Here is a 21,432-nt window from a genome sequence, read left to right as displayed (position 1 = left end):
AGTACTTTAGAAGGCAATAGGGTGACGGCCAAGAGCCAGGGCTTGCAGCCAGATGGCCTGGGTTGAATCTCAGCTCCTCCACCAGCTGGCTGTGTGACCCTGGGTGGGTGATTTCAAGTCTCTACGTGGATGGTGCTGCATCTGCCAGTGAGGAATGATGACAGTGCCCACCTCTGATGGGTGGTTATGAAGATTAAAGGGGTTAATATACACGAAGTGCACTGGGCATTTCAAAGATGATTAGACTTCCACAAATTTGGCATGCCTGCCTTCTTTAGTAATCAATCTTCTGCAAATCACGAGATATCTATATATGCTTTTGTCAAACATAGGCAATTATTATACACCCCTTCTTGCATCAATTTGATCTGCCAACTTCCACTTCCTGTATTATGCATTTACTAGAGCTGTATTTAGGGGGCAGTAGTGCCTGGTGGGAAAAACATATGCTTTTCAGCCAGAGTGGGTGGGTTTAAGTTCAGGCTTTTTTGCTTGAATGACCCTGACACCCTGTAGTATTGATACTCTCAGAGCCATGTGGACCTCATCTGTAAACTGGTCATGAAAGTTAATGCTGGTCTTATCTACACTGAGTATCACAAGATCATGAATGAAAAAGTGCTTCTACCTTGCCAAACACTGGGGAAGTGGCCTGCAGCTGAATATCATTGGGAGGGGGCACAGTGTTAAGTTCTAGAATTAGACTGGGTTGGAATTCTGGCTCTAACTAGTAGCTCTGGAGTTTCAGTGTCTCTAGTTTCTTTATCTAGAGAATGAGGGATAACGACAGAACCTACCCCAGAGAGCTTTTGTGAGGATTAATTGAAATGCTTGGCACTAGCCCATACAGAAAAAGAGCCCAATAAATGTTAACTGTTATTATCATTACTTTTGGTCTATCTTCCCACCAGATTGTGAACAGGGACACCACTGAATTCATCTTTATATTCCTAGCACCCATGAAAATGCTCCTTAGGTCTGCTGAATTCAGGAATGATGGAAGGAGTGGATGAATGAATACATTTAACCTGGTTCAAAGCCCTTCCAGATTATCTCAGCAGAGTCTTCTTAGAGCCTGGCTAGACTCAGTGTTTTCATTATTGTTTTACTGCTTTGACTTTGGTAAACTTTATTTCTGAGGATTCACCCTTGGACTGGTATGGGCTCTCACATCAGACTGAAGTAGATCGAGTCTCACCTCCACTTTCTAACTGTAGGACTTGAAGTATTTTACAACCCTTTCTGAATCTCCATGTCCTCATGTATAAAACAGGGCTAAACTCACCTACCTCTTGGAGTTGCCGAGCTTATTAGATATACATGAAAGAGCCTGGCACACATAGAGGGTGATCAGTAAAAGATGGTGGTGTTTCTCATTTTACTTACCTTGAAGGTACTAGTTCAGGTTGACCCTACTTTGAATATTAGCTGGATCTCTGAACTTTGTTGTGGAAATAATTACTTTCAATACAACATGCATTTGCCAGGGACTTCCACTGTGCCTCCATGGGGCATGACCATTACTGCTTCTTGCTGCCTGCCTGAGTGGTACCTTGGGCCTGTGGACTGACCCTGGGGGCATGTTCTTGGTGTCCTCAGCAGCCCCACTGGTCTTCAGGAAAGATTGGAGGGTAGCTGTGACAGGTGTAAAGCCAGCCACATCAATCTCCCAGCCTGCAGATCCCTATTTTTGAAGATGGCCATAAGCATGGCTTCAGAGCTCCACAGATGGGAGCCCCATGTCCTGTTTATTTGTGTGTGACTGTGATTAACGTAGCCTCTCTGAGCCTCAGTTTCTTTATCTGTAAAATGAGGACAACACAAGATCATGTTTGCAAAGGGATGCATGAAAGGGTGATGACGATGATGACGATGACGGATTACATCAAGTGGCATGTGACTAAGGCCTTGCCCACAACACAAGGAAAAGGTGAGTGACATATGTTATCAAGTGTCCTAAAGGCATGGAAGTTGACCTAGATTTAAAAAATTAGAATAAAAAGAAACAATCTTATGGGGAAAGAAGGAATCCTTAATAAGCTCCACAGTGAATTTCCATTATAGAGATGTTTGTTACTATGCCACTATGATGTAGATTCACTATGGACATTATCAAGAGGAAACGAAATGGAGCAAAGGATGGGGTGGATTTCTACCATGCTTCTAAAACCACCTGACTTTACAATTATAACTGGATTTTCAGTCTTACAAATCCTCAATTTTGATACTTTTCAGAAAGTGTTAGTAATTAAACACAAATGCAGTTGGTACATTTTGGAGATGAAACTCACTCCAAATAATAATTTTAAAAATCTTAATCAGCATTTGATAAAACTGTGTTGACTATAGCAGTGATTCTCAATTTTGGTTGCACAAAATACATATGGGAACCTTTATGAAAATAGCAATGTTTAGAACCCATCCCTGACAAATCAAAATCTCTGGGGTGGGTGGGAGGAGGTGAGCATTTGAAAAAGCTTATTAAGTGATTCCTGCAGCCAGAGTTGAGACCACTGGTTTGGAAGGATCTTGGTACTGATCATAAACTTAATTCATATACTTGGCAACAGAAGCTGCTGGCTAGCCATATATTAGAATAACCCGGTAGCTTTTAAAAATCCTGATGCCCCAACCCAGACATGCTAGTCTCTGGGGTGAGACCCAGACATGGGTACTTTTAAAAGCTCCCTGGGTGATTCCAGTGTGCAGGCCAACACCAAGAAACACAGGAATAAAGGAGATATTAAAAAAAAATTAAAAACAGGCCGGGTGTGGTGGCTCATGCCTGTAATCCCAGCACTTTGGGAGGCTGAGGTGGGTGGATCGCCTGAGGTTGGAGTTGGAGACCAACCTGGCCAACATGGTGAACCCCTACCTCTACTAAAAATACAAAAAATTAGCTGGGCGTGGTGGTGTGTGCCTGTAATCCCAGCTACTTGGGAGGCTGAGGCAGGAGAATTGCTTGAACCCGGAAGGCGGAGGTTGCAGTGAGCCGAGATCGTGCCACTACACTCCAGCCTGAGCAACAGAGCTTAATTCATAAACTTGGCAGCTGAAGTGGTGGGCTAGCCTGTATTGGAATCACCGCGGAGCTTTTTTTTGAGACCCTATCTCAAAAACAAAAAAAAAAATTAAAAAGAAAACGAATGCGTTCAGTACAATCTTAGCTCACTCCTGTATTTTGCAGCCAAAGCACAAGTAATCATAAATAGTACTATGGTCAACTCCTATTTATCCATGAATGGCTTATCTGTTTTGAGGACAAATTATGGGCCAGCATTAGGGATTCAGGGAAGGTAGCTAACATTATTAAGTACCTACCATAAACCAGGTGTTTTGCCCTTCACACAGAATCCTAGTGAAGTGGGTGATGTCATTTCCATTTTATTAGGTGAGAAATTGAGATTCAGGGAGGCTAAATCACCTAAGTCATTCAGCTAGTAAATTTGGCTCTAAAACCTGTGTCCTAGGCTACAGTGCTTCTCACTGGGTGGAGGAGAAAGCGTCTGTTTCTGCCTACATATTCAAGCTAAATTACTTGTTGGATGATCTATCTATTCTCTTGCTTCTATTCCCCCTCTCTTAGCCTAGATAAATGAGAAATGACTGAATGACTCATTCTAAAAGGATGATCTAGGTGTCAATTTATTCCTTATATAATTTTCAATATATGGGTCTTTGTTTATACTAATGGGTAGTTTGAAAAAATGAAGAAGAGCATGTGTCATAACAATTATTTTATAATGGCTCTCCTTTTAATTTGGCAACAGGTTCTGAAGCAACACTGTAACTGCTGAATGCTTCCGGCTGCTTCTTTCCCCAGTAAAAGGTAAGTAATAAGAACCAGGATATAAAACTAAATGATTACCTCTACTAAAAGGTAAACCTTTTCTCCCAAGTGATTTTGAAGACAAGTAAAAAATGAAAACTAAAACTTATTATGAACAGGCCTGTCAATCATTCCACCTTATCCCTTGTGCCTCCCATTTCCTGCCGATCCTAGGGGTTCTAAACAGACAAAAGACACAGCAATTTGCAATCCCTTCCAGCAGAGCTGGTTGTCATTAGTGATGAGGCAGGCCATCCTCACAATCCCAACAGCCAGGAGACGTTCTGCTTCTCTGGCAATTCCTCTTAAAGTTTGCAGACACAAGCTAGTGACCCACTACCCTAACATTCAGGGCTGGCTTGGGGTTTTAAACAGTTTGATTACTTATGCTGAATACAAATAGAAATTCCAGAAGAAAAAATAATCCAGAGTAACTGTTTCTAGATTTATAGTCTTTTTTCTATTTCACATAAAAGTCTAGGTTTACATAACCCAGGAATTGTACAATTAAAAAAGACAGCTTATTCTAGAGATGTAGTTTTCAACCTAGACTATGATAAAAATAACAAAAGGTCCCACCTACTGAATATTATTATGTAGTTCTGGGTCAGGAAAGTTATTTACATTTAAAAAATCCTCATTAGGTTTTGCTGTCTCTATTTTGCAAGTGAGAAATATGTCTCAGAGACGTCAAATCACTTGCTCAAAGTCACACAGCTACGCGCTAGACCCCAGTGCTACAGTCATCTGACATAAGGTTGGGTGTTTCTACAAAGTGCTTTTGAAAGTATAGTGTTTTGTAATTTTTCTGCTCAGGGACCTCTCTGAGAATGTGAATCTGTTGGTCTCTCTCCTGCTAAGTAGAAACTGCTTCTTGGATATTTGCTGAGAAGGCCTGGCAGAAACCCAGCCCCACAATCTGCCCTATCTTTTACCCCGCAGGCTCTGCAGACATCTCCCGTGACCTCTGGTCATCACACAGTAGAGTGACTACCATTACCTCAGCACCTTCACTGTCTCCATCCACTGTGCCTGCTCACTCTCCCAGGGGTCCACCCGGATCCAGTCGGATGTCTGCAGGGCCAGCCGGGCCATAGCCACTCGGTGATGAGAAGCTGCGAGGTCTTTCTTCCCATAGTTGTCGTTGACAGGAGAGATGATACCCTGGATGACCTGGTACATTCCTAGGTAAGAGAGAGAGCAGTGGTGTTGCACATACAGACAGATGCTCGCCACCTGGCAGCCTGAATTCAGGCAGGTGCTAAATATCTCCAGTGCCTCATTGTGAGTGGGAGTAGACTCTGGCATTCTCTCATGGGGCAGAAAGGGTAGCTCCTTTAGGCAAGGGTAAAGGCACTACCTTAGTGAACGTGTGCTTCTCCTCTAGAGTCTTCTACAACCCAGGGAGCACTGAGAGAAAGGTTTCTCTGCTGAGACAAAGGCTGTGAGGGTGGAGCTCAGGCAAGGGTCCCATACAGCAGTGTGGACAGTTAGGATCAGGATATAGCTGAGGAACAGCATGACTTCCCCTCCTCTAGGAATTAACAGGGGCACTATTTTTGCCCTCTATGTGAGGATGAAAATTATATATAGTTTCTTAGCCCAAATGGGGATTTTGAGGATGAAGGACAAAAGGATGAGATTTTAGTGTGAACTAGGGTTGGTGGGTATTGGCTGTAGATGGACTGCACAGCCACCACTGACCTGGGAGGAATGTGCTGATAATGGAATGGGAAAGTGTACTTTGAAATAGACATGGACTGTGCTCACTATGATAACTGCTCTGTAGATCTTCTAAACCCACATGGGATTCATCTGGTGAGAGATACATTTTCATGTGTTAAGCTCCTAAAACTAGAGGATTTATTATTGCAGCTAGCCTAGTCTATCTTGACAAATATGTTGTTACGAGACATTCCCTGTTATTTCTAGTTTAAGAGTGCCTGCCATAAATGAATGTTGACTTTTATTAAATGTTTTTCTGCAACTCTTGATTGTGCGATTTTTTTTCTTCTTTACTCAGTTAATATAGTAAATTGCATTGATTAATTTTCTAATCCTAAACTAACACTGCATTCCTGAGATAAGCCCTATTTGGCCAAGATATATTACCTTGTGTACTGGTGGGTTCACTTTGCTAATTTGTTTTTTAGGTAGTAAGACAGGTCTATAATTTTCCTTTCTCTCACTGCCCTAATCAGGTTTTGGTATCAAGGTTATGCTAGCCTCATAAAAAGTGTTGGAGAGTTCTTTTCAATCCTGTAACAGATCTTGTGTTAGGACTGAAATAACTTTATTTTTGAGACAGAGTCTTGCTCTGCCACCCAGGCTGGAGTGCAGTGGTGTGATCTCAGCTCACTGCAACATCCGCCTCCTGGGTTCAAGCAATTCTCCTGCCTCAGCCTCCCGAGTAACTGTGACTACAGGCATGCGCTACCATGCCCAACCAATTTTTTAATTTTTAGTAGAAACAGGGTTTTGCCATGGTGGCCAGGCTGGTCTCCAACCCCTGACCTCAAGTGATCCACCCATCTCAGCTTCCCAAAGTGCTGGGATTATAGGCATGAGCCATTGTGCCCAGCCTGAAACAACGTTTTTTTTTTTTTTTGCTGAGTGTTTTGTAGAACTCACCAGTGAAATTTTGTGAGGCTAGAGTTTAATTTGTGCTGTCACCGACAGGAGAGATGATACCCTGGACGACCTGGTACATTCCTAGATAAGAGAGAGCAGTGGTGTTGCACATATAGACAGACGCTCACCACCTGGCAGCCTGGATTCAGGCAGGTGATAAATATCTCCAGTGCCTCATCCTGAGTGGGAGCAGACTCAGTAGTCAAATTTTTGACTACTAATTTAATTTCTTTAATGATTATAATTCAGATTTTCACTTCTTCATGATTTTGGCCACTTACATTTTCCAGGATTCTGCTCATCATATCTCAAATTTGAAATTTACAGGCATAACGTTGTTTATGATATTCTTTTATCTGTTTAATGTATTTTATCTGAACCATCTGCAGTGATGCCCATTTTCATTCCTAATGTTGGTTGTGACTTCTTTCTTTATCCTTGGGCAATATTGCTAGAGGCTTGTCATTTTCTTAGTTGGTTCTTTGCAACTTCTGGCATATTGGTTTTCTCTACTGAAGGTCTGCTTTCTGTTTCACTGATTTCTGGTCTTATTTTTAATAATTCTATCCTTCTACTCTACTGGTGTTATTTTGCTATTCTTTTTCTAACTTCTTGTGGTGTACGCCTAAACTTAATTTGCAGTCTGCTTATTTCCTTGAGAACTTGTTTGGAGGTTCTAGCAGAGGAGTGCAGCTACTTGTATACCCTTGACTGAACACCGGTCCTCCTCTATCGGGGATGGTCATCCTCTTCAACCAAGCACGCAGCTTCAGGAGGGACACACATGGAGCGGTGAGGGAGGAAGGGGAACCCGCCTAGCCAGCCAGATCAACCGAATCAACTCTGGCGATCAATGGGGTGACAGATGTCGCAGCCAGATCGCCCTCATATCCTTCTTTCCTACTACATACAGTTCAGGCTATAAAATTGCCCTCTAAGTAATCCCACAAATTTTGATATGTAATGTTTTCATGATCATTCAGTTCCAAGCATTTTCTAATTTCCATTATTACCCATCTGTTTTGATCTATGAATTATTTAGAAGTATTTTTCTTAATTACCAAACTGTGATTTCTGGTTATCTTTTTGTTATTGATTTCTAGCTTAGTTGCACTGTGGTCAAAGAATATACTCCATATTGATTCAATCTTGTGAAACGTGTTGATATTTATGTCCTAGTAAATGGTGAGTTTTGGTAAATGTCCTACGTGTGCTTAAAAAGAATGCATATTCTATGGTTGTCAAATGTAATGTTCTGTCCATTCAGTCAAGATTACTAATTGTTTTGCTTAAATCTACGTTCTAATTATTTTTTGTCTGCCGCTTTTATTAGTTATAAACAGAGGCATGTTAAAATCTCTCACTATGATTGTGGATTTTCTGTTTTTCTTTTTAGTACTTTCAACTTTCATTTCATACATTTTCAGGATTGTTTTATAGCTCAGAATATGATCTATCTTAGTGAATATTCCATAGGTGCTTAAAAAATGTATATTCTGCTGTTGTTGGATGGAGAGTTCTATTACACATCAGTTTGATGCTGTTGTTGAGTGTCTTTCGTTCTATACCCTTGCTGATTTTCTGTCCAGTAGTTCTGTCTAGCAGCAGTAATGGGCAGTTGTGGGGTGTTGAAGTCTCTACCTGTAATTGCGAATTTGTCTATTTTGCTTTTCAGCTCTATCAGTTTCTGCTCCATGTATTTTGGGATCCTGTTTTTGGTGTGCACACATTTAATGGGCTTTCAATAAACTTTTAATTTTGTTTATTTTGGTCATAATATCTATAAATTCTGATGAGTTTTCATCAAATCTGGGGTAAGCGACTTTCTATAGTTTCTTTTTTCTTTAGACATAAATGCTACTTTTAAAATCTGTATCATACAATGCCAATTTCAAAGTCTGTACAGTTTATTTCTGTTGTCTGTTTTTTCTGATAGTTCTTAGTCATATTATTTTCTTTTGTGCCTAGTTATTTTTGTATGTTTTCTGGTGAATGCCCCTGAGCAGTTATTTGTGAAGGATCCTCCAGATCTAAGATAGATATTCCAGAGACACTTCATATTTGCTTTTGTCAGGCACCTAGAGTTACTAAAGCTCATGAATAACCTGAAATCAAATTCCTGGCTTGAGTTTTTTTGGCTAATCCAGGATGGGAATTTCAAATCTGAGGAAGGACTCGTGTGTGGCTACTTCTTCCTAGGGATATTTTATCCTTCCACTTTTCTTCTTTTGCTTGTCTCAACACTAAGGCACTAAGGCTTCTCAGAAGTTCTCTAGGATTAGGGAGAAAAGGTGAATTAAGATCTAGTTCACCTTACCCCTGGGGGTATAGCTCCCTGTGGGAAGTCAACTCTGAGGCCTCTCAGCTTGGAAGGGATCCAGTCTCTGAATTCTATTCTTCCCGACTTGCATGGCTGCTGATTCACAGCTTAAGTGAGCAGTCCTGGCAAGTGCTCACAGGGCACCAGTGGCTCTGGTGCTCCCATAGCCTGCTAACCTCTCTGGTTACAGGTGTTTATCTCTCAGTTTTTTAGCTTTAAAAGTGAAGTTTGCTAAAGAGAAGAAGAACAGAAAACCAATACTGCATGTTCTCACTTACAAGTGGAAGCTAATGATGAGAACTCATGATCACAAAGAAGCGACCAACACATACTGGGGTCTACTTGAGGGTGGACGGTAGAGAGTGAGAGGAGCGGAGAAAACAACTAATGGGCACTAAACTCAATACCTGGGTGAGGAAATAATCTGTGCAAGAAACCCCCTGTGACATGAGTTTATCTACAAAACAAACCTTCACATGTACCCTCGAACCCAAAATAAAAGTTAAAAAAAGGTGAAGTGTGGAAAACGTTCTACCCACCAGTTTTTGTTGTTGTAATGGGAAAGTTGATCCTAAGAGTGTAGCCTGCCCCTCTGGAAACTGGAAGCATTTTCCATGCATGGTAATCCTGGCAGGCTCAGGCTCTCCTTCCTGAGGGCTGAGGTACTCCCTCCTTCAAGGGGATGGCAGAACCCAGCTGAGAGCAAGGAGGTCATATTCAGTTTTTGACTCTCACAACTGGCTCTTGAAACTCATTTCAGAGGTAATGCTTGTGAAGGTTAAAGCTTTCATTTAAAAGAGCCAGGCTATATTGAGAAAGAAAAGGTTTATTTAAGTTCCAAAAGTTACTCTTAAAATAATCAAGAACCAGAAAACCCAGGGAATCAGAACGCACAGTTTCACTAAAGCCCACAGAGCAGTAAAAAGAAAAGAATGTGAAAACAAAAACAAAAGGCCCTTCTGGGCCTGAGGATGAGGTGAGGTGGAAGGATGGGCAGAAGGGCAGAGAATAACCTGATAGACAATGTCTGTGGTGACAGTTTAGACAGGCATTAGGCCTGCTCTCTATATTCTCATAACCTGCAGAGATAAACCTAATTTATATTGGGGTTTGGGAGGGCATAGTTAAGAGGCCCAGTTAAATCTGGCAATGGTAGAGCAGTGGAGTTTACATTTTGCTTCCCACCTGGAATTCTGGAAGACCACCTTGCACTGCCCTGTGCCAATACGGAACGGCACTGACAGGGTAGAAATGGCATGTGGCGTGTATAGCAGAGAGGGCTTCGGAACACTCTCCTTCAGCTTTGGCAGGGCATGGCACAGATCCACAGCAATTCTAAGTCTCCTTGAGAGGAATAGTGAAGGAGGCTGAGAATTAGCAGTCAGCAGGTACTTGGGCTACTAGCGGGTAGATACAGGGTATAGGGAGTACAGTCCAAGGCCAGGGACTATGGCATTGGCAGTACCAGGGGGTGCCTAGGCACAGATCCAGACAGCAGGGTATAATGCCTGAGACAAGAAAAGCTAAGGAAGCTTCAATAGTAGAGTGACAGTGGATAGATGCCAGTGCCTAAGATTAAGGACAGATCCCTTGGCTAGAAAGTAGTGAGGGCAGCTGCCCTTTTTTGGAAGCCAGGATGCTAAGCCATCCAGGATGCTTAATGCACTCTTGGGGAGGTAGGCAGGAAAAAATGCACTTGATTAATAACTAACCTGTAAAAGACTAAGCTGAACATTAAAAAGTTCACAACTTCAAGAACCCCTTGAAGTGGCACGTTTTTTCACAATTCATGGAATGGTGGCTTAAGATCAAGTTGAATGTTACAGAAAGCAAAGTTAGTGATCTTTCTGCACATCTGAGCTCCATATTATACATGGGACATACATGCTACTTCTTTTTCTCTTCCTGTTTAAAAGGAATGGGGGCTAAGAGGACTAACTCCTGTTGGGTGCTGACTTTCTTGAGCAATTTCCATTTAGCCTTCACATTAATTTCTGTTTTATAGAAGAAAATGGTGGAAGGACAGGGCTCTCCCCAGGCAGCTCTGCTGGGTATGTTGGATACCCAGGTGTCACCTGTGATGCTTTAGCTCATCTTGATAGGGCAGGCCCTGCATTGAGAAATCAATGCTTTTTATTATACCCAGGAGAAGAGAGTCAATAAAAATAACAATTTGATCTAAAACTCCTTCTTGCCCTCCAAATGGTCATAAGTCCGAGCCTTTTCCCTTCCCCACTGCTCTTGGCCACAATCCCAGTGACCCTCCCAGTTTCTCCCCTACTAGATGCAGATACTTCTCCTGTGACCCTCTGCTGCTCAGACACATCTCCATTACAGCACCTGTATGAACATGATTCATCTGCCTGTGCCTTTCCCATGACACTGAGCGCTCCTTAAGGACATGAACTTGTCTTTTTGTTCTGGATAACACGACGAGCATGTCAGTTAGAACAAAGATATACCATCCTTACAGATAGAATTCCTTGTTTATCTCCACCCTCTCTGAAAACTAATAAAATGATAAAGGAATAAACAAAGTATGAAATCACAAGAGCAAAGAGAGTGCAAAAGGAGACAATAGTTGGGAAAATGCAAAACATTTTGGACACTGGAGAGCTGATAAAAAACAGTAACAGGCCGGGCGCGGTGGCTCAAGCCTGTAATCCCAGCACTTTGGGAGGCCGAGACGGGCGGATCACGAGGTCAGGAGATCAAGACCATCCTGGCTAACACAGTGAAACCCCGGCTCTACTAAAAAATACAAAAAACTAGCCGGGCGAGGGGCGGGCGCCTGTAGTCCCAGCTACTCGGGAGGCTGAGGCAGGAGAATGGCGTGAACTCGGGAGGCGGAGCTTGCAGTGAGCTGAGATCCGGCCACTGCACTCCAGCCTGGGCGACAGAGCGCGACTCCATCTCAAAAAAAAAAAAAAAAAAAAAAAAAACAGTAACAAACCAAGCAGAGTCTTCTGCATGCAGGGAAGGCGTAAGAGGCAAGCTGCGCAGTAGCAGAGGCCCAGAGTGGCTGAGGAACTGGAGGAGCCAAGAACCTTTCCAGGTGGGGGTGCCAGAGGGCCTGAAAACAGGAGGGCCAGTTGAGAGTTTGTCTGAAGAGTCCTTAGATCCACCCCAGCCTTCAATCGCCTACCTTATCCTCCCATTGTGGCAGAAGCGCAGATATCTGCTTTCTGCCTGGGTTGGACCAGAGAGAACCTTCATTCTCAAATATAGGCACAGTTGAGTACGGGGAAGTAACATCTTTAAGACAGAAAGATTAAGTATGTTTCCCAGAATGTCTCTCTGGGGAACAGACCTACCTAGGAGAAGACACCAACATCTATACACATTTGGGGGTCTTGAACCTAGAACCTGACCATATAACAGTGAGGCCTACCAGCTTTACACTCACATCAACAGCTTCTAGCCTGCATCTGGGGCCTGATCTGCAAACATGAGTGGACAGTCTAGGAAGAGACAAATTTTGGAAAGGTGCTTACCATGAAAGACAGAGACTAAAACAGCTACCAGGAGCAAAGGAACTTGGAGGATACAAAGGCAATGCAGAAATTGTATGCAGGATTTTCAGGAATTGTATGCAGGAATTGTATACTACAAAGAAGAAAAGACTAGAGCTTTTATCTATGAGGTGCACATTGAACTAATAGAAATTTCTGAAAGAGAACAGGAGAACAGAAGAAATCATCAAATAAATAAGACATTCTATTTTCCCAGACTAGAAGGACATACATTTTCAGAATCAATGGTCCTCTGAGAATCAGCATTTGGCATAAAAGAAGATTCACACAATGGCAAAACCTTATAAAATTTTAGAACAGTAGGTTTAAACAGAAGGTCCTAAAAGTTTCAAAAGAGATACCAGAGGTTTAATATACAGAACTTGGAAAGCAGGATAGCGTTGGATTTCTCAACAGCAAGTCTTGAATCCAGGAGACAGTGGAGGGAAGTCTTCAAAATGTTAAAGGAAAATAATTTCCAACCTTAATTCTACATTTGGCCAAGCTACCAACCAATTGGAACAGGGGTCAGCAGGCTTTTTCTATTACGGGACAGATAGTAAATAGTTTAGGCTTTGCAGGCCACATACAGTTTTTATGGACTACACACAAACTTTGCTGCATAATTTTTGAAGCCATTTAAAAAATGTAAGCAAACCATCTGTAGCTCACAACATAAATGAAAATAGGATATGGGTCAGATTTGGCTTCTGGGCTGTAGTTTACTGCCCTTTGAAGTATGGCATGAAGTTGTGTTCGTACATGCCAGGTTTCAGAAAATTTACCTCCTCTATACCCTTTTTTCACAAAGATGCTGGAGGATGCATTCCACCACCCAAATAAAAGAGTAAACCCAAAAGCAGAAAAGAAGACATGGGATCTAAGAAACCCAAGGGTTTTGAATCAGGAAACAGGCACAGAGAATCCCCAGGGAGACAGTGAAAGGTAATCCCAGGATGACAGTATAGTGGGTACACAGAGCTGGATGTCCAGATAGGACCTGGAGGGCTTTAGGAGGGATATGGGCAGACAAAAAATGGAACAGACAGATCACCTGATTAATTTGTCTGTACTAAGAAGAGTTTTAGAGATCTTTTGGTAAAATTGGGACTGAATTAATGATAGGCATAAGGAACTAAGGCAACAAATAAGTGAACAATTATTAACTCTAGGAAAAACCCCAAAGTTTATATGAGAGGCAATGGAATCATAGTGCACTGCATGGTTTTGTTGACACTATTTTCATAGACATAAATGTGAACAGTAATATGAATTGAACCCAAAGTTATGAGCTAATCAATTTGGGAGCACGTGGTGGAGGCGAGGTGTAAATGGGAGGGTGAAGGTGTGAGAGAGTGAAATCTTCATTTTTCCTGAAGGAAGCCAAGATATATTATCTAAATCTGAAAAAAACAAGATACAACAGTATAAGCTTGTTATTTAGAAATGGGGAGTCAAGTACCAGGGAAAACATCTGAAAGAGGCATAAGTGATTGCTCTGGGAACCAGGAATTAGAAATGAGGATGGAACAAATAACACTATAAGCCTTAGAGTAACAACTTTTATTATCTAATAAATTTATAAATATGATATATAAAATAAGCTTAAAAATTAATGCACACTGTAGAAATACTACAGTCTACTGAAAAGTGTGAAGGATAAAAAGTTAATAAAACATATCTAAGAGGTTAACATGGTTTATATTATAGTTCATTTTGTATTTTTTTGTATATTTTTCTTCAAATAATGTAAATTCATTTTTATATCTTCTTTATTTAGATTATATGATAAGTGTTCTTCTTGGTCATTAGCACTCTTGAAAACATCACTTTACGGCAACCCTCTTTGGGTCCCCTCCCTTTATATGGGAGCTCTGTTTTCACTCTGTTAAATGTTGCAGCTGCACTCTTCTGGTCCGTGTTTGTTACGGCTCGAGCTGAGCTTTTGCTTGCTGTCCACCACTGCTGTTTGCTGCTGTTGCAGATCCCTCACTGACTTCCATTCCTCCGGATCTGGCAGAGTGTCTGCTGTGCTCCTGATCCAGCGAGGCGCCCATTGCAGCTCTCGATCGGGCTAAAGGCTTGCCATTGTTTCTGCACGGCTAAGTGCCCGGGTTTGTCCTAATCAAGCTGAACACTAATCGAGCTGAGTCACTGGGTTCCACGGTTCTCTTCCGTGACCCATGGCTTCTAATAGAGCTATAACACTCACTGCATGGCCCAAGATTCCATTCCTTGGAATCCGTGAGGCCAAGAACCCCAGGTCAGAGACCACAAGGCTTGCAACAATCTTGGAAGTGGCCCGCTGCCATTTTGGAAGCAGCCCGCCACCATCTTGGGAGCTCAGGGAGCAAGGACGCCCTGGTAACATTTTGGCAACCCAGATGGGACCTCCAAAGCAGTGAGTAATATGGGACCACTTTTGCTTGCTATTCTGTCCTATCCTTCCTCAGAATTGGAGGAAAATACCGGGCACCTGTCAGCTAGTTAAAAACGATTTGTGTGGCTGCAGGACTTAAGACTCAGGTGTGAGGCTATCTGGGGAAGGGCTTTCTAACAACCCTCAACCCTTCTGGGTTGGGGACATTGGTCTGCCTGGAGCCAGCTTCCACTTTCAATTTTCTTGGGGAAGCTGAGGGCTGACTAGAGGCAGAAAGCTGTTGTCCCAAACTCCTGGCAGTAGCTGGTTGAGATCATGGTGCAGCCAGAAGTCTCTACTCAACAGTTGCCCATGCATGCACCCCTACCTTTCCTTCTGACCCATACCTCCTGGGTCCTGACTGTGACTTTCTTGAGAGGGTAGCCCCAAAATTCTCCTTATCTCTGAATCTACTTCCTCTGATCCCTGCCTCCTAGGTACTAAAGGTTCAGACTTTCATTTCCTCTAGCAAGTTGTATCTCCAAAGGGATCTAAGGAAGCTCTACGCTGAGTCCTTAGGCATCTAGGCTATAAACCCAGGGAGTCTTGTCCCTGGTGTCCCTCCCAATTTAGACATACAACTCTCGACATGGGCAGTTATGTGGGACCCATTCCCCACCACCCTTGCCAGGGCCCCAAGTTTGTGGCTAAGAGGAGGGGAGAGAGAGAGACAAGGAAGAGAGAGAGAGAGACACATACATGGAAGAGAGAGAGACAGAGGAAAGAAAGAGAGAGATGGAGGGGAGAGAGAGACAGAGGAGAGGGAGAGAGACGGAGGAGAGAGAGAGAGACAAAGAGGGAGTCAAAGAGTAAAAGAAAGAGAAAGATAAAAGTAGTAAAAACAACAACAACAACAACAACAACAACAACAACAAAAAACCCAGTGTGCCCTATTCCTCTAAAAGCAAGGGTAAATTTAAAACCTATAATTGATAATTGAAGGTCTTCTCCATGATCCTATAATACTCCAATACTACCTTGTTGTCACTGTAAACAAGGGCATAGCCTGAAAACACTGAGACCACTGACAACCCATAGCTTTCCTATCAAAAATCCTTAACCCAGTAACCCATTCAATCTGTAGTGGCATTCAATCTGTAGCAGCAACTGCTTTGCTAACAGAAGAAAGTAGAAAAGTAACTTTTGGAGGAAACCTCATTGTTAGCACACCTCACCAGTTCAGAATTATTCTAAGTCAAAAAAGCAAAAGGTAGCTTACTAACTCAAAATCTTAACATATGGGGCTATTCTGTTAAAAAAAAAAAAAAAAAAAAGGTAATTTAACACCAACCACTGATAATTCCTGTAACCCAACAGATTTCCTAACAGGGGATTTAAATCTTAATTACCATACAAAGGTCCGACCAGACCTAAGAGGAACTCCCTTCAGGACAGGAGATAGATGGTTCCTCCCAGGTGATTGACGAAAAAACCACAATGGGTATTCAGTAATTGATACAGACTCTTGTGGAAGCAGACTTAGAAAAATTGCCTAATGATTGATCTCCTCAAACATGTGAGCCGTTTGCACTCAGCCAAGCCTTTGTGTACTTACAGAATCAAAAGACTATCTCAATCCTGACTCAAAACGTTACCTATACCCTCTCTGAAATGAATTTGCATAAGAACTGCTTTTATGGGACTGCATCTTGATGGGGCAGCTGGGTTGTTATGAAATACTCAGGAACCCAGCCCAGCTCTAGGACTCACCCCTGAGCACAAAGGCAATATTGGGCACACTGGTAGAGGACCACTAGAATCCAGCAGCCTGGACCCCTTTCTGTGTGGTCAAGAAAGGCGGGAAAACAGGTGCAGGACTGCTACATTGGTGAGCGTAACTAACCCGACAAGCAAGCAGAAGTCCTTGGGTGGTTACGCACCCTCGAAAAGAGCTCACTTCTGAGCACAAAGCCAATGTTGGACACGCTGGTAAAGGACCACAAGAATCCAGCAGCCTAGGGCCCTTTATTTGTGGTCAAGAAAGGCGGGAAAAGGGGTGCAGGACTGCTACATCGGTAAGAGTAACTAATCCAATAAGCAGAGGTCCATGGGTGGTTACACACCCTGGAAAGGAATAAGCATTAGGACCACAGAGGATGCTCTAGGACTAATGCTCATCGGAAAATGACTAGGGGTGCTGGCATCCCTGTGTTCTTTTTTCAGATGGGAAATGTTCCCCCCAAGGCAAAAACACCCCTAAGATGTATTCTAGAGAATTGGGACCAATTTGGCCCTCAGACGCTAAGAAAGAAATGACTTATATTCTTCTGCAGTACCACCTGGCCATGATATCCTCTTCAAGGGGGAGAAACCTGGCCTTCTGAGGGAAGTATAAATTATAACACCATCTTGCAACTAGACCTCCTTTGTAGAAAAGAAGGCAAATGGAGTGAAGTGGCATATGTACAAACTTTCTTTTCATTAAGAGACAACTCGCAATTATGTAAAAAGTGTGATTTATGCCCTACAGGAAGCCCTCAGAGTCTACCTCCCTACCCCAGCATCCCCCTGACGCCTTCCCCAACTAATAAGGACCCCCCTTCAACCCAAATGGTCCAAAAGGAGATAGACAAAGGGGTAAACAATGAACCAAAGAGTGCCGATATTCCCCGATTACACCCCCTCCAAGCAGTGAGAGGAGGGTAATTCGGCCCAGCTAGAGTGCATGTACCTTTTTCTCTCTCAGACTTCAAGCAAATTAAAATAGACCTAGGTAAATTCTCAGATAACCCTGACGGCTATATTGATGTTTTACAAGGGTTAGGACAATCCTTTGATCTGACATGGAGAGATATAATGTTACTGCTAGATCTGACACTAACCTCAAATGAGAGAAGTGCCGCCATAACTGCAGCCCGAGAGTTTGGTGATCTCTGGTAGCTGTCAGGTCAATGATAGGATGACAACAGAGGAAAGAGAGATTCCCCACAGGCCAGCAGGCAGTGTAGACCCTCACTGGGACACAGAATCAGAACATAGAGATTGGTGCCGCAGACATTTGCTAACCTGCGTGCTAGAGGACTAAGGAAAACTAGGAAGAAGCCTATGAATTATTCAATGACGTCCACTATAACACAGGGAAAGGAAGAAAATCCTACTGCCTTTCTAGAGAGACTAAAGGAGGCATTGAGGAAGCATACCTCCCTGTCACCTGACTCTATCGAAGGCCGACTAATCTTAAAGGATAAGTTTATCACTCAGTCAGCTGCAGACATTAGGAAAAAACTTCAAAAGTCTGCCTTAGGCCCAGAGCAAAACTTAGAAACCCTATTGAACTTGGCAACCTCTGTTTTTTATAATAGAGATCAGGAGGATCAGGTGGAATGGGACAAACAGGATTGATAAAAGGCCACCGCTTTAGTCATGGCCCTCAGCCAAGCAGAATTTGGAGGCTCTGGAAAAGGGAAAAGCTGGGCAAATCAAATGCCTAATAGGCCTTGCTTCTAGTGCGGTCTACAAGGACACTCTAAAAAGATTGTCCAAGTAGAAGTAAGCCACCCCCTCGTCCTTGTCCCTTATGTCAAGGGAATCACTGGAAGGCCCACTGCCCCAGGAGACAAAGGTCCTCTGAGTCAGAAGCCACTATCCAGATAATCCAGCAGCGGGACTGAGGGTGCCCAGGGCAAGCGCCAGCCCATGCCATCACCCTCACAGAGCCCCAGGTATGCTTGACCATTGAAGGCCAGGAAGTTAATTGTCTCCTGGACACTCCTACTCCCTTAGGCCCAACAAGGACTCCAAAAGAGTGTTAAGGACCTAAAAGCCCAAGACCTAGTAAAACCATGCAATAGCCCCTGCAATACTCCAATTTTAGGAGTACAGAAACCCGACAGACAGTGGAGGTTAGTGCAAGATCTCAGGATTATCAATGAGGCCGTTGTCCCTCTATACCCAGTTGTACCTAACCCTTATACTTTGCTTTCCCAAATACCAGAGGAAGCAGAGTGGTTTACAGTCCTGGACCTTAAGGATGCCTTTTTCTGCATCCCTGTACATCCTGACTCTCAATTCTTGTTTGCCTTTGAAGATCCTTCAAACCCAACGTCTCAACTCACCTGGATTGTTTTATCCCAAGCGTTCAGTGATAGCCCCCAACTATTTGGCCAGGCATTAGCCCAAGTATGAGACTCAAGCCAATTCTCATACCTGGACACTCTTGTCCTTTGGTACCTGGATGATTTACTTTTAGCCACCCGTTCAGAAACCCTGTGCCATCAAGCCACCCAAGCGTTCTTAAATTTCCTTGCTACCTATGGCTACAAGGTTTCCAAACCGAAGGCTCAGCTCTGCTCACAGCAGGTTAAATACTTAGGGCTAAAATTATCCAAAGGCACCAGGGCCCTTAGTGAGGAACGTATCCAGCCTATACTGGCTTATCCTCATCCCCAAACCCTAAAGCAACTAAGAGCGTTCCTTAGCATAACAGGCTTCTGCCGAATATGGATTCCCACGTACAGCGAAATAGTCAGACCATTATATATACTAATTAAGGAAACTCAGAAAGCCAATATCCATTTACTAAGATGGTCACCTGAAGCAGAAGTGGCTTTCCAGGTCCTAAAGAAGGCCCTAACTCAAGCCCCAGTGTTAAGCTTGCCAACAGGGCAAGACTTTTCTTTATATGTCACAGAAAAAACAGGAATAGCTCTAGGAGTCCTTACACAGGTCCGAGGGATGAGCTTGCAACCCATGGCATACCTGAGTAAGGAAACTAATGTAGTGGCAAAGGGTTGGCCTCATTGTTTATAGGTAGTAGTGGCAGTAGCAGTCCTTGTATCTGAAGCAGCTAAAATAATACAAGGAAGAGATCTTACTGTGTGGACATCTCATGATGTGAATGGCATACTCACTGCTAAAGGAGACTTGTGGCTGTCAGACAACCATTTACTTAAATATCAGGCTCTATTACTTGAAGGGCCAGTGCTGTGACTGTGCAGTTGTGCAACAGTCTCTTAATGCAGCCACATTTCTTCTAGACGATGAAGACAAGACAGAACATAACTGTCAACAAGTCATTGCTCAACCTACGCCACTCGAGGGGACCTTCTAGAGGTTCCCTTGACTGTTCCCGACCTCAACTTGTATACTGATGGAAGTTCCTTTGTAGAAAAATGACTTCAAAAAGCGGGGTATGCAATGGTCAGTGATAATGGAATACTTGAAAGTAATCCCATCACTCCAGGACCTAGTGCTCAGCTGGCAGAACTAACAGCCCTCACCCGGACACTAGAATTAGGAGAAGGAAAAAGGGTAAATATATACAGACTCTAAGTCTGCTTACCTAGTCCTCCACGCCCACACAGCAATATGGAGAGAAAGGGAATTCCTAACTTCTGAGGGAACACCTATCAATCATGAGGAAGCCATTAGGAGATTATTATTGGCTGTACAGAAACCTAAAGAGGTGACAGTCTGCCACTGTTGGGGTCATCAAAAAGAAAAAAAAAGAAAAATAAAAGAGAACTATGAAGTGAATATTAAAGCCAAAAGAGCCGCAAGGCGGGATCCTCCATTAGAAATGCTTGTAGAAGGACCCCTAGTATGGGGTAATCCCCTCCAGGAAACCAGGCCCCAGTACTCAACAGAAAAAGTAGAATGGGAAACCTCACGAGGACATAGTTTCCTCCTCTCAGGATGGCTAACCACTGAAAAAGGGAATACTTTTGCCTACAGCTAACCAATGGAAATTACTTAAAACCCTTCACCAAACCTTTCACTTAGGCACTGATAACACCCATCAGACGGCCAAGTCATTATTTACAGGACCAGGCCTTTTCAAAACTATCAAGCGGCCTGTGAAGTGTGCCAAAGAAATAATCCCCTGCACTGCAGGCCATACCTTTCAATCCCTGTATCTTTAACCTCCTTGCTAAGTTTGTCTCTTCCGGAATTGAAGCTATAAAACTACAAATGGTTCTTCAAATGGAGCCCCAAATGCAGTCCATGACTAAGATCTACTGCAGACCCCTGGACCGGCCTGCTAGCCCATGCTCCCAAGTTAATGACATCAAAGGCACCCCGCCTGAGGAAGTCTCAACTGCACAACCCCTACTACACCCCAATTCAGCAGGAAGCAGTTAAAGTGGTCATCGGCCAACCTCCCCAACAGCACTTAGGTTTTCCTGTTGAGAGGGGGTACTGAGAGACAGGACTAGCTGGATTTCCTAGGCTGACTAAGAATCCCTAAGCCTAGCTGGGAAAGTGACTGCATCCACCTTTAAACACGGGGCTTGCAACTTAGCTCACACCCGACCAATCAGAGAGCTCACTAAAATGCTAATTAGGCAAAAACAGGAGGTAAAGAAATAGCCAATCATCTATCTCCTGAGAGCACAGTGGGAGGGACAATGATCGGGATATTAAACCCAGGCATTTGAGCCAGCAACAGCAACCCCCTTTGGGTCCCCTCCCTTTGGATGGGAGCTCCGTTTTCACTCTATTAAATCTTGCAACTGAAACAAAACAAAACAAAACAAAAAAACCCCATCACTTTTAATAGGTACATAATGATACAGACTAAAAATATATTTAAAAAATTTGCGTTAGAATCCAAGTATGACTATCTTTGTAGATCTTGGTTCCAGGTCTTGGATAGTTTTTAAAGATAAATTATCAGAAAGAAAATTATTGACTTGAAAAGTTTGGGGGTGTTTTGCTATATCTTGCTAAACTGCTTTTCAGAAATAAGAAGAGAAAGTCACCAGCGGGTATGAAAGATGCC

General features: G+C 43.0%; 1 protein-coding gene across 7 annotated transcripts in view; it reads right to left on the bottom strand.

The window, feature by feature from the left end:
* Positions 1-21,432, bottom strand: part of NMNAT3 (nicotinamide nucleotide adenylyltransferase 3) — a 111,295-nt gene that overhangs the window by 7,855 nt on the left and 82,008 nt on the right. For 5 of the 7 annotated variants that reach the window (XM_017853680.1, XM_017853681.1, XM_017853682.1 and 2 more), the window contains exon 3: positions 4,830-5,013. The exons of the other annotated variants lie outside the window; for them this stretch is intronic. In XM_017853680.1, the coding sequence (XP_017709169.1) occupies positions 4,830-5,013 (184 nt within the window). The remainder of the gene's footprint in view (positions 1-4,829; positions 5,014-21,432) is intronic. 7 annotated transcript variants of the gene reach the window in all.

Source organism: Rhinopithecus bieti, unplaced genomic scaffold (assembly GCF_001698545.2).
Source record: "Rhinopithecus bieti isolate Rb0 unplaced genomic scaffold, ASM169854v2 scaffold_35885, whole genome shotgun sequence".
Lineage (NCBI taxonomy): Eukaryota > Metazoa > Chordata > Mammalia > Primates > Cercopithecidae > Rhinopithecus > Rhinopithecus bieti.
The sequence above is the reverse complement of the archived record's forward strand: the minus strand, read 5'-3'. Positions and strand labels throughout refer to the sequence as shown.